The 12828-nt window shown below is 63.8% G+C and overlaps 2 protein-coding genes across 2 annotated transcripts; one reads left to right on the top strand and one right to left on the bottom strand.

The window, feature by feature from the left end:
* Positions 1 to 1607: 1607 nt before the first annotated feature.
* On the bottom strand, positions 1608 to 3823 carry REM1 (RRAD and GEM like GTPase 1). The gene is made up of 4 exons (XM_077787076.1): positions 3514 to 3823; positions 3274 to 3371; positions 2069 to 2258; positions 1608 to 1885 (listed from the first exon to the last, which is right to left on the bottom strand). Exons 1-4 carry the CDS (start codon positions 3821 to 3823, stop codon positions 1608 to 1610), a joined length of 876 nt encoding a protein of 291 aa, XP_077643202.1.
* A 5927-nt stretch (positions 3824 to 9750) lies between these two features.
* On the top strand, positions 9751 to 11718 carry SOX12 (SRY-box transcription factor 12). Its single transcript, XM_021527370.3, has one exon. It carries the CDS (start codon positions 9787 to 9789, stop codon positions 10684 to 10686), a length of 900 nt encoding a protein of 299 aa, XP_021383045.1. The 5' UTR covers positions 9751 to 9786; the 3' UTR covers positions 10687 to 11718.
* Positions 11719 to 12828: the final 1110 nt, after the last annotated feature.

Here is a 12828-nt window from a genome sequence, read left to right as displayed (position 1 = left end):
CTGACTGCCAACTTTCCATCCCATGGCCCCCCTCCCCCGCCTCGGCCGCAGGGAAACACCAGCTGCAGCTGCGGGAGGGACCGGCAGCAGCAAGGAGCCCCTGTCCCTCGGGTGCAGCCCCCAACCTCGGCTCTGTGAACCGCAGCATCACCTCCAGCAGCACCAGGAATCAGCGGGCTGGGAGCTTGAGGACAGGGCAGTAGGAGCAGAACAGCAGCAATGCCATGGAAAATAATCTGAGCACCCACCTCCCCATTTCTGAGGTCAAAACTTGGGATTTGCACCTCTGGAGAGACTAGTTTTCCATCGGGACAGGGTGCTGGCCCATCCCAGTGTCCCATTTGTGCCAGCCACAGCCAGTGGTTCCCCACGGTCTGACCGCAGAGTGAGTGGAAACTCCCGACCCGAGTAGGAGGGCACCACTGATCCTCCCTGGCATCAGGCCCGGGATGTTGAGCAGGTTCCCCCGTGGTATCCCAGCTGCTGGATGGCAGCACAGCCTAAAAACAACAGGCAAAGCCCACAACAGCTCCAGCATCGCCTCCCTGGGTGCCCAGGGTCACTCCCTGCTTGCTGCAGCCAAGCACGTCCTTTCCTGACTGGGCCATTCTGCTTGGCTCCTGCTCCCTGCCCCTTCCCGGGGCACCAGGAGCCACCAAGTGCCCAGCTCCCTGCCCAGGCTGCAGCTCCCACGGTGCTCAGGGGCTCTAAACCTGCAACTCAGCAGAGCTCAGCCCTTCCCACAGGCTTTTCCAGAGCTCTGAAATGCAGGGGGCTTCACAGGGGACAATGCTGGAGCACTGGGTGAAGAACTGGGACCTCCAGCAAGGGTGGCCAAAGGAAGCTCTGGGCTCTCCCTGCCCCAAGATACTCCAGCTAATGGAGGAGCCAGCCAAAGCCTGGCCAAGAGCAGGAAGAGGATCCTCAGCACCAGCCATAGGCAAGTTACAGAGCTTCAATCTATGTGGCTCTGGGATGTGGCTCCCCAGGGCAGGGACCCAGCAGAGAACAGCACCTCCCTGATGTGGTTTATTCTGCAGATCAAGGGTTTCCCCATCACACCAGTACAGAGAGAGCACAGAAACACTGGTGCCAGTGAGACATGGCACAAAGCCCTGGCACAGCAGGGTCAGGGTGCCAGGTGACGCTGCTGGTGCTCCCCTGCCCCTTCTTCCCAGCCAGACTCCACGCTGTCCAGGTGTCCACCAGGGTGGACAATGCCACTGTGCCCTTGCCAGTCCCTGCTGCCCTGCAAAGGACAGCACTGCAAGTGGGACCTGCCACACTCCTGGTAGCCTCCAGCCCTGCTCTGGGGCACAGCCACCCCTCACCTCTGGCTCTGCAGGAGGAGCTGTGATCCAAAATCTCACCCAAGTGCAGGTACCCATCCCATCCTCCACTCCACGGACCTGATCCCACTTATCCCCTCTCCTGCAGGGGAATGGCTGGATCCAGAGCACCTTCACATCCCTCAGTACCAGTGAAAACAGCTCCACATGCTCAGCATCACTCCAGCCCCGTCTGAGCTCTTCACAGAGCCGCTGGCCACATGGCTGGCACAGAGCAGAGTCCCAGCTGGCATGTCTGGAGGGACAGGACTGTGGCTCTCAGAGCACAGACAGGTCATGGCAGGACTTGGAACGGACTTTGAGGGCCACTTTGCTGCTGTTCCTGGCCACCAGCCTGTCGAGGAAGTGCCGGGCTCTGCTGGCGAGGCTCTCCTTGTGCTTCTGGCCAGGTGTGGGGTGCAGGTGGGACTTTCTGCCCCCTTGGCGCAGGCGGATCTGCCTCACCACCCCCTCGAAGAGCTCGGCCACGTTGTGCTGCAGAGCCGCTGACGTCTCGATAAACTTGCAGTCGAAGACGGCGGCGCAGGCCTGGCCCTCTGCAAGGGAAGGGCAGGGAGGGGGCATGGCCCTGCTGGCACCTCAAGTGCTGTGGGACGGGCACTGCCGCATGCACAACAGCAGCTGCACGTCCAGGGATGAGGGGACAGATGTGGGGGAAGCTGCTGGGCATGGAGCCCCCTCAGGGGTCTCCACCAGCCAGAACCTTCATCCCTACTCACCTTCCTCAGACACCTCACGGCAGCGCACCAGGTCAGTTTTGTTCCCCACCAGGATGATGGGGATGTCCTCAGCCTGGCGCGCGCGGCGCAGTTGGATGCGCAGCTCCGAGGCGCTCTCGAAGCTGTCCCGGTCAGTGACAGAGTAAACGATGATGTAGGCATTCCCTACGTGCAGGCAGTGGCTACGGCGCTGGCTCTCCTCACCCTGTCACCACATGGGGAACAAGATGTCACCAATCCGTGGCCATGACCATTTCCAGGGGACAGCAGAGCACCCTGGCACTGATGGGACCTGTCAGCACACCTCACCAGCCCCCACACTGTGGTGAACAGATGTGTTACCCTATTAATTAAATACAGATGAAAAGCTCTTGATTTTGAGGGGAGTGCTTGGGAGTTTTCCTCTCTATCAACCACAAACTGGGGCTGTGGGCTCCGGTTGGTGGGGGGAGGTGAGGCTGAATCCCCTGGGAATGGCCTGGGACAGTGTGGTGGGTGCTGCACCCTGCATGATCCAGGCACTGCTGGCCAGTGTGGGAATAAGCCATAGTGGGAAAAAGGGGTCATTGTTGGGGTGTCACAGTGCTGGGGCACCTCTGGGCAGTGCGTGCCAAACACAGCTCAGTCCATTTAAGTGCTGCACCCCTGTCCGCAGCTTGGGCACTGACTCTGTCCCCACTCCTGGGGACTCACTGCCTGGTGGCACCTACAGGAATGCAGGGCCCTGGCAGGAAGGGAAGGAGGGAGGCGTTTGGAGGGAGGCAGTGACAACAGCACTGGCATTTCTGCCCAGGAGATACCTCATGATCTAGGCATGAGGAATGCCCTATGCCAGGCTCTTGGGAGCACCGTTCTGTCCGTTAAAGTGTTTTGGCTGGCGATACCAACTCGTGGAGTTACCCAGTTAGCTCCTTCAGCCCCATTACCAAACCATTTCCAGGCATTTTGAAGTGGGTTTTCATATAAGAACACACATCAGTGAGAACACGCCGGGCAGCCTCCCATGCCCCAGGAGGGCGGATGCAGAGATGTGACCCCAGCCTGTCTTGCCCAGTGTGTATCCTGTGCTCCAAGGTGGTGAGCCCCAGAAATGGACGGGGGGGGACCCAGGTTGCCCTTCAAAGCGCTCAGAGGCCCCAAGACAGCGCTTGTGCCCATACAATGTCCCCGTGGCACATCCTGGCTCGTTCAGCTCTCTCTGACACCCAGCCCCGCCGTACCCGCTGCTCTGACTCCCAGGTGTCCAGCACCAGCAGCGCGGTCTCCTCCCCATCCACGGTCAGCCTGCGCTCGTACGCGGCCCCTGCGGGACACCGGGAGAACTCGGTCAGCGCCGCGCTTCCCAGCACGGTCCCGGGCTCCTCTCCGCCTCGCACATGGGTTTGTCCCATCATGGGGCCACGGGATGCCCCGCAGGTGACCAGATCCCCCCACCAGACACCCACCTCCGTGCTGGTCCAGCAGGTCCCTCTCCTGGACGCCGGCGAAGAGGTTGACCAGGCTGGTCTTCCCCACGCCGGGGTCACCCAGCAGCACCACTCGGTACCGGGGCTCCCTGAGCCTTGGGGAGCCCGAGGAGTCGGGGGACCAGGTGCCGCGGGGGTCTCTGCCGCCCGGCTCGGAGGCGGTGTGGCCGAGCTGGGGGTGATAGGACTCACCCCGCGAAGTGGCCCCGGAGCCACCCGGCCGCGGGAGCGGGGTGCTGGCCCTCCGCCGCAGCGGGCTCCTGCTCCCGGGCTGCGTGTTCAGGGTCATCGCCAGCACCGAGGGCAGGGGCCGCAGGGTGGGCGGCGGAGTGAGTGTCGCCCCGAAGGGCCACCCGCACCCGGCAGCCCCGACCGCGCCGCTGCCGCTCCTGCAGCCGCTCCCCGCTCTGAGCCGATGGCGACACGGGCACAACTTTCCCGGGACACCCGCACCGCCGTCCGCCCGAGCTTTAAGCCTCAGGAGGTGGAGCCCCCCGCCGCTCCGATCCCTCCCTCGCCGGACACACCCCCGCCCGCACTGGCCTCGGTCCGGCCCAGCCGCCCTGTCCCGGTCCCCGAGGTCCCCTCGGGGCTTGCGGTGCCGAGGAACGGCGAGTTCCCCCGGGACCCGTACCCCGGTCATGGGGAGCAAGGGTTACATGGGGATGCTGCGGGATGCGCCTCCGCGGGCGGGGGCTCCACCACGCTCCTGTCCTGCGTGGAGCTGCACCAACCCAGTTCCCGGCCCTGGTCTCGCCACCCCAGGCTCAGCTCCGCCAAGGAAGTGAGCCGAGCCCGGTCCGGTCCTGCCCTGCCCAGGGGAAGAAGTGCTTTTTCAGGATTTAGAAGCCCAGAGCCCGTCTGTGCAGCTCTATCTCCAAGATGCAGTGGTTGAATACAAGGCTGAGGGTCTCCTGGCACGGGCAATAGCAGGAGCTGTTTTTATTTGATCCTGTCTGTGGATCTCAGACACCGGTAGCATTGTCCCAAAATATCCCAGTGCAGGCACTGTTCTGACCCTACACTGGGTCACCAGTCCAACCACACTGGGATATATTGGCAGAGCCTCATGGCACTAGGGCTGGTCCCAGGACATCCCTCATGATCAGAGAACAATGATGGGGAGGGCAGGAACCACAGTAACAACTTTATTGTGCCATAAAACCACATCTGCAAATGCCCAAGGTGCTGAGCAGGACTGGGGGAAAGAAGGGCTGAAGGCAATGGAGTCATCTTGTCACCTCATCCAAGCCTGGCTACTCCAGGCACTGGGCAAGGGGCTGGCATCAGACAAGTGTCCCTCCTTGGTGGGAATGCTGAGAACCACCTCAATACCCAGCACGGGTCTGAGAGAGAGGAGAGTCAGGAGAGGCAAAGCACAGAGGGAATAAGGCACTGTGCTTTGGCTGTTTGGGTATGAGGAGAAGCAGAAGCAGGAGCAGGGTGACTGCTCAGATGGACTGTGCTCAGAGGTGTCCTGTTCCCTGCATGGCAGTCCCGTTATCAGGGGGCACAATGTGGCCAAAGGGAAGCCTGCCTTGTGTCAGCTGTGCCACCCTCTCTATGTCCCCAGGGTCCTGCACTGGCTTTCAGCGGGGTCAGCCCAAATGCTTGTTCTGGGATGCAGGACCATGCAAGCAGCTAGGGAAAGAGGCAAACCCTTTTAAACCAGGTGAGGGTACTGTCCAGCTCCTGTTTAGTGTAAACCAGTGCCAAACCTGACCTCCAGTCAATCCATCAGTATTTTCTCATGCCTCATGGTCTGCCACAGTCACTGACCACTCTGCCAACCACCAAAATCTGTTCCAGCCCAAGCCCTGCTCCACCACCCTCAGACCACCCTTTGTATGGCAGGCTCAGCTCTTGCCAGCCTTCCCAGAGCAGAAGAGCCAGACACAACTTCTGGGCCTCTGAGAGGGAGAAGGAATGAATTCAGCTGCTCTTATTGTCAGTCCTGAAAGACAAACAGAAGCAGAGAAAGCCCTCTGGAGCAGCCAGGTACATCTGCTTTCTCGCAGTGGGGACAAGTGCAGCAAGCTGGGCTTCCTCAGAGCTGCCTCATCCATCTCCGTCTCAGCTGAGGACAAACTGTGCATCCAGAGTGTCCCAGCATAGAGCTCAGACCTACCAGTGAAATCCACCCAGGGCCTCTGGAAACTGGAAGATTTTTAAGGAGGGGAAGCTGAAATGCAGATGGGAATGAATACCGGGGGGTTACAGCTCTTCTGGGCTCCACACGCTGCCAGCGACATGCAGGGACCCAGGGAGGGCCAGCATGAGCACTGTGCTCCTCTGCACCCTCACGTTCCCAGGATGAGCAACTTGTGGCTGATTTTGCTCTTTCAAGATGCAAGCCCAGTGTCTGGAAGCAAAGGGTTAATTAGCAAAACGAAGGGCTGGTGATGTCGTGTGAAAAGTTGCAGGGAGGTCAGTGGGAAAGGGCTGAGGATGGTGGAGAGGGCTCTGGCACAGGCTCCCGCCTGTCAGGGCGGGTAAGCACCAAATGCCTGACTTGTGATGTTACAGAAACTTTCCATTTGGGCCTTCCTGCTATTTTTAACTCTTCTCCCATCCACCCTCAGTAACCCCAGCCCCACCAGCTGCTGAAGCGAATTAATTCCTCTTATCATTTTTTTTAAACAGAAAAAAATTAAATTCCACTAATCTATCACACAGCCACTCGCCTCCTGCCTCCTGACATGTTCCAGGCTTTTCTCCTCCTTCAGCTTGTGCCTCCATAGCTACAGCCATACCTGTCTTCCAGCTAAAACCCAGACCCTGGTGCAGGAGATGCCCCCTTGACACCCACACCACTGCTGCTCTGTGGGGTGAGTGTCTGCCCAACAGGGTGGTATTTCCATGGAAAATAAGCCCTGTGTGCACCCGGGTGGCAGGAGCTGGGATACACCAGGAAGGAATGATCGCATGAACAGACCCTCCCCAAGCACAGGTTGCTGTGTGTCACAGGGCTCTCTCCCTCCTGGCAGGCTGATGGGAAGATCATCCCCACAGAGCAAATGGGATTCATTCTCAGAAAGGGAATTGTTTGACATTTATAAGATCAACACAATGTCTTTAGCCGAGGATGGAAAGCAAAGGTAACATGACTGTATAGACTCATTTCAGAGTGATGTGAGCAACTAGCTTCCCAGATTATTTTCCATTGTTTTTTCTATTTCCTGGAGTTCTGCCCTCACTGTATCCAGCCGGTTCTGACAGCAGGTCTGTACCACTGCCTTCATCCTCTGCAGAGGGAGAAATACAATTACTGCTGATTCCTCAGAGCTGGGAAATGTCCCCTTGCACCAACTCTGACCTTACCCTCAGGCACTGCTGCTTGCACTGGCAGCACAGAGGAATCTGTCACCGTGCCTGGTGCCGCTCCACACAGGAATGGCTCTGCGAAGCAGAGTGGTGTTCCAGCAGCCAGCTGGAGCCGGAGACAGTACGGAGGAATGGATTTAGTAGGCTGTTGCAGGGTGATACCGCTGCTGGTCTACGGGGAACCCCTCCCGGCTCGCTCTTTTGCCCACTTGGCAGCTTCCGTGCCTCCTGGGACACCCCCACATCCCATTGATCCTCACCATCCCCTGCTGTCCGGGGACGCCCGGGCCCTATCGCCCTCCGGGAACCCCTCTTCCCTAAGGCCTCTGGGGATGCCCGTGTCCCCCGTAACCCGAGCCGGTCCCCGCGGCGACAGCGGCAGGGCCCGGGGCCGGGCGGGGCCCGAGCTCACGGGAACGGGCGGAAGGGACGCCCCCTGCCGGCCCCGCCCCGGCACCGCACCGGGACGGGATCACCGGCACGGGATGCACCGGGCGCGGTCTGCGGGATTGGAAGCAGCTGTGGCAGCCCGAGCTGCCCGGCGGGACCGGCCCCGAGCTGCTTGAGGGGCGGCCGGGGCCGGGAGGGAGCAGAGGAACGGCTGTCGCAGGGAACCTGGCTAGAGGCGGGCCCGGTGCACGAAACCGACGGGCATGGGGAGCCGCCTCCGGCCCAGCAGAGCTGCTCGACGGCACGGGCGTTCCGTGTTAATGCGCACGCAGCCGGTCCTGCCGGCGTGGCGGCAGCGAAGACCGGAGGTGTGTGGGAGCGGCCGAGCAGGTGCTCCGGGCCAGGGCCACGCGGGTGACCCGTGCCGGGCGTGCCCTCCGGCCGTAACGAGCGGGAACAGCTCGGGGAGGTGCCGCCCGCAGGCAAGGCGCAAAGCCGCGGTGGAGAACCGTGTGGTGCTCCCCGCGCAGCGCGGCTCCGGGACGGCGAGGGCAGCGCTCGGGGCTGCGGCCCGGGCCGGCGGGAGGGCAGGCCCCGGTGTCTCGGCTGGCCGCAATGTCGGGGCAGCCGGCAGGGTCGGGACAGGTCACAGTTCCTGCTCAGGCCGCAGGACGGCGACAGCCCGCGGTGCCCGGACAGCAGCGGTGCCCGGACAGCAGCGGTGCCCCGTCAGCGGCGGTGCCCGGACGGGTCGGGCGCGGCCCCGCGCGCTCCCCTGTCACCACAGCAACTGGCGGCGGCGGCGCAGCCAATGGGCGCGGCCCCCGGCGGGCCCGCGCGCGGCAGCGGCAGCCAATGGGCGCGGCCCCCGGCGGGCAGCCCGCGGTCTCCGGGACAACAGCGCCGCCGCCGCTGCCCCATTGGTGCCGCCCAGCGGAGGGGGCGGGGCCTGGCCGGGAGGGGCGTGGCCCCACCCGCGGCACCGGGGAGCCGCGTGTCCGCCTCGTGGGCTGCGCGTTCCCCGCCCGGCGCTCCCGTCCCCGCCGGGGGCCGATGCACGGGGAGACGCCGCTGGAATGGGTGGCAGGGATATGTCCACGAAGGCGTCGGTGTTCCCACAACGCGGGGCGCCCTAGTGAGCGGCCCGGGGACTGATCCGGGCCGGGGCTCTGCCCGCATGACCGGGAGCAGTGGGTGTCCTGGGAGCCCGGTGGGCCGGCAGGGCAGGGCTCAAGCACAGCATTCCGGGTTGATACTCGGTGTTCCGGCCGGTCAGAGCCGTGCACAGGCTCCCGGCGAACCGCGAGGGGTGTGGGCGCTCCCGGGGGTGGGGATGTCAGGGTCATCGGGGACATCGGGGTGCCTAAACCGGGGGAGCAGCGGGTTACTGGCAAGAGCTGGAGCATCCTCGGGTGGGTGCCTTAGAGCACAGAGAGGTACCGACGTACCGGGATGCTTGTCTGAAGGTACCGGGTGTCACCGGGTGTTCTGTGCTGCTCGTGCCGGGGTACTGGGGGCTGCCAGGTTGTCGTGGCAGCGGTATCGGGGGCATCGGTGTGCCGGGTTACCAGGGGGTAGCGGGGGGGCACCGGGGAGTACCGGGGTAGCGGGGCGTGCCGGGTAGCCGGGCGGTACCGGGGGTACCGGGGCGTGCCGCGCTGCCATTCTCTCCAGCAACCCCTCTCGGCGGGCGCCCATTGGCTGAGCGGGATCTGCCCCCTCGCCCCACGGCCAATGGGCGGCGGGGGGCGGGGCCGGCCATTGACAGACCCGGCGCGGCGGTGTTTACCGGGGGCGGCGGGGGCGGGGCGCCGGTGTCTATAAGAGCGGCACCGGGGGGCGTGCGGCTCCCGGGCTGCCCGCACCGCCCCCGCGCACCCCGACCCGCATCTCGACTCGCCGCAACCACCCTACATCATTCCCGACCGAAGCATCTGCCGACTTAACAGGGGAGGCATCACCGGGGCGGCGGGGAGCGGAGCAACCCCGGGGCGGAGCCCTCACGGCGTGCAGCATCCCCGAGCCTCTACAGAGCATCCTGGAACATCCTCGAGCCGGCGCCGAACATCCCCGGGTTGGTGTGGAGCATCCCCGAGACGGTACAGAGCATCCCGGAGCATCCTCAGACCGGTACCGAGCATCCTCGAGGTGCTACAGAGCAATCCCGGAGCATCCTCAGACCGGCACCGAGCATCCTCGAGGTGCTACAGAGCATTCCGGAGCATCCTCGGACCCGTGCAGAACATTCCGGGACAGGACCGCTTCAAAGCATCCCCGAGCCGGAGACCACCGGGCCACCCCGGGGCCCTTCCGGAGCATCTCCGCGGCCGCCGCCCCGGCGGAGCCGGCTCCGCCGTGCGCCCCCGGGCCCCGTCGCGGCCGCCTGCGCCCCGCCCCGCCGCCGCCCGCTCCGCACAATGGGGGCGGCGCGGCGCGGCGCGTAGCGGCGGGCGGGGAGGCGGTGGCGGCGGGCAGGGAGGCGACGGCGGGAGGGGAGGAGGAAGAGGCGGAGGCGGCGGCGGGATACCCGGCTCCGGGATGGTGCAGCGCGGTCCGCGGGGCCGGGGCGCGGAGGCTCGGCGGGAGCCCTGCGCCCCGCTGCCCGCCCGTGACACCGAGCCCGCCTGGTGCAAGACGCCGAGCGGGCACATCAAGCGGCCCATGAACGCCTTCATGGTGTGGTCCCAGCACGAACGCCGCAAGATCATGGACCAGTGGCCCGACATGCACAACGCCGAGATCTCCAAGCGCCTGGGCCGGCGCTGGCAGCTCCTCCACGACTCCGAGAAGATCCCCTTTGTCAGGGAGGCCGAGCGCCTGCGCCTCAAGCACATGGCTGACTACCCCGACTACAAGTACCGGCCTCGGAAAAAGGGCAAGGTGGGCACCGGAGCAGCCCGCCCGCGGCTCCCAGTGAAGATCAAGCCCTCCGTGTTGGGCCGTGTCTCTGCCAGCCGTAGGCAGCCCGCCAAGCTGCCCACCGGCCCCGACACCCCGCAGGAGCCCGCACCAGAGGTGCCCGCTGAGGACAGCCCTGTGGTGCCTGGCACGGCTGCCTGGAACCCGGCACCCAACGGGGAGAGCAGCCCCCAGGAGCCCCCTGCACCCCTGAGCCCTACCACACCCTGCCCGGAGCCAGGGAGGTCCCCAGAGAGCGGCTCCCCCTCTCCCATGTCGGCTGGGTCCCCTCCCTCTTCCTTCAGCTCCTCAGACGAGGAGCTGGAGGAGGAGCTGCTGGGGATCATGCCCGGGCGGGCGCCTGCTAGTGCCACCTGTGGTGCCCTGGACTGGTCCGTCTTCGACAAGGACCACGACCTCTACCCGCGGGGAGGCTCCTCGCACTTCGAGTTCCCGGACTATTGCACGCCCGAGGTGACGGAGATGATAGCAGGGGACTGGCTCATGTCCAGCATCTCAGACTTGGTCTTTACCTACTGAGTCCCACGCTCTGCAGGTAACACTCATTTTTATTTTCACCCACAATCAGGTCATATCAAAAAACAACCCAGGAAAACAAACAAACAAACCGAAACCAGCTGTTTACATGCAGGAATCAGGTATTTTGCCTTGAAGCTGCTGGAAGGCAGAGCCCCTGCTCCCCACACCCCCTGGCACACACCCATTCTCCATCCGTCTGTCTGTCCGGCTCTCGCTTCGTGCCCGCAGGACGCATGGCCGCCCGCTGCGGTTATTTGCCCGTGAAATGCATCTCATCGGGTTTTCATTGTCACACCCGGCTGCTTTCCCCCATGGCCCCGGCACTGACAGCCATGGCTGCTCCTGGCTGCTCCCATCTGTGCCAGCGCCGTGTGCCCTCCCGCTCTCCAGGAAGCAGGAGCATCCATGCCACCCCAGCTCTCGGTGCCCACCCCACCTTCCCCATCCCTCGGAGAATGGCTGATTCCGTTTGGTTTTTGACTGCATTGAACACATGGCTTCAATTTTCTCCTCTTCCTCTTCGCAGCCCTTGGGGAGGGATGCCGAGCCATGCCAAACTGTCCCTTCCCAACTCCCTATTTTGTGAGGGGTCCCTGGCTTGGGGGTTCAGTGTCCCACAGCAGCATCTCCTTCCCTGTGGCGCGTGTTCCCCGCCACTCGCTTTGGGAAGAGTGAAGTTGCACACACGTGATGAGCACGTGGGCGCGGAGGCTGTGTTGTTTCTCTCGCCAGGCAGTTGTGCAGGGAAAGCTGTGCCACGGAGGGAGCCCGTGTCCGGAGTCACCCCAAAATTGTATGGGGACCAGCCCTTCACTAAGTAGCCAGCCCTCATTTTAACCTTGGAGCCTGTGCCTGTGCGGGACCTGCTGAGGGCTGGCTGACCTTGGCCAGTGGAGCTGGGTGTCACTGTGCCCGGCCGTGGCGTGTGGTGCTGCCGGGATGGCAGGGAGCAGCATGGAAAGGCAGGGTTGGCAGCGAAGGACAGCTGTGGAAAATCTGCCTTAAACAACCACCCAAACTGCTCCAAGAGCAGCTGCAGCCAGTGTTGGTGGGCATGTGGGGCGTGGGTGATGCTCTGGCTCAGGGCTCCTCCACACAGCACCACACTGGGCTCCCCTGCCGGCTATGCCAAGAGCAGGGACGTGCTGGCAGGGAAGATGCTGCTGCAGCGGCTCCTCCAGCTGGGATTTTCTTTGCTTTTCCTAATGGCTCCTTCCTGCGACAGCCGCCTCCTCCCACTGCCAGGAGCACGTGGCTGCAATGCTGGCTCGGCAGCTGCCGCAGGCTGTGGTTGGGGGGGGCAGGGGCTGCGCTCTGGTACAGCTGTGCTGGGTGGGGACCCCACGCATCCCTGGGGATGTGGTCATGGCCTGGGCTGGCAGCGTCTGCAAGAGCTGTACTGGGCTCGGCAGCAACCGCTGCTTGGAGCAGCCCCTGCAGTCCCCCATGACCCCCACTCCCCAGGGACTCTGGATTTGTGGCCCCTCTGATCCTTCCCTGCCGGTGGGGTGCTGGCAGCAGCAGAGCACCCGCTGCTTGAGGCTCTGCCTCCCTGTTTTGGGGCTGCCGGTTCCCCCAGTCACAGGCTACCCCGTGCCTGCCCCTTGCTGTCAGGCTGGACTGAGCTGTAGCCAAGGGAAGGACATCCCCCTCCCTTGTCCTGGCATCCCCTGGGGGTGCCTCGGAGTAGGTGCCCGGCCCTGCTGCTGGAGCTGCTGGTGGTCCTGGCTCAGCCGTGGGGATCGGCACTGCAGCGCAGGGAGAGGTGTGTCCCTGGGCCCTTTGCAGGGATGCTTCATGTCCCCCAGTCCAGTCCCTGGGGACCCCTCGAGGCCCCCCGCGATGGTCAACCATCAGCAGTGTAGATGTGTCGGTGTGTAGCGGTAGCTGTGCGTGTGTGTTGGCATTAGCCACGGTGTTTCGGTACCCCCGTGCGGGTGCCAGCCTGCGGAGCCAGGCGGGCATCACGCATCAGACACGTGTACCCTGGATAGAGCGCGTCCTCTTCTCTGCATCCCCTCCCTCCCCGGCCTTCCCCACCAGATCCAGTCCCGCCCCCAAAGGTGGAAAAGCCAAATAAGCGCCGGGACAGCCGTGATTCTGGCAGCCTGCTCCCGCCTCACCGCCGCCTCGGGGGGATTT

This window comes from Lonchura striata, chromosome 17 (assembly GCF_046129695.1).
Source record: "Lonchura striata isolate bLonStr1 chromosome 17, bLonStr1.mat, whole genome shotgun sequence".
Lineage (NCBI taxonomy): Eukaryota > Metazoa > Chordata > Aves > Passeriformes > Estrildidae > Lonchura > Lonchura striata.
Note: the sequence above shows the minus strand (reverse complement) of the source record. Positions and strands in the feature narration are given on the sequence as shown.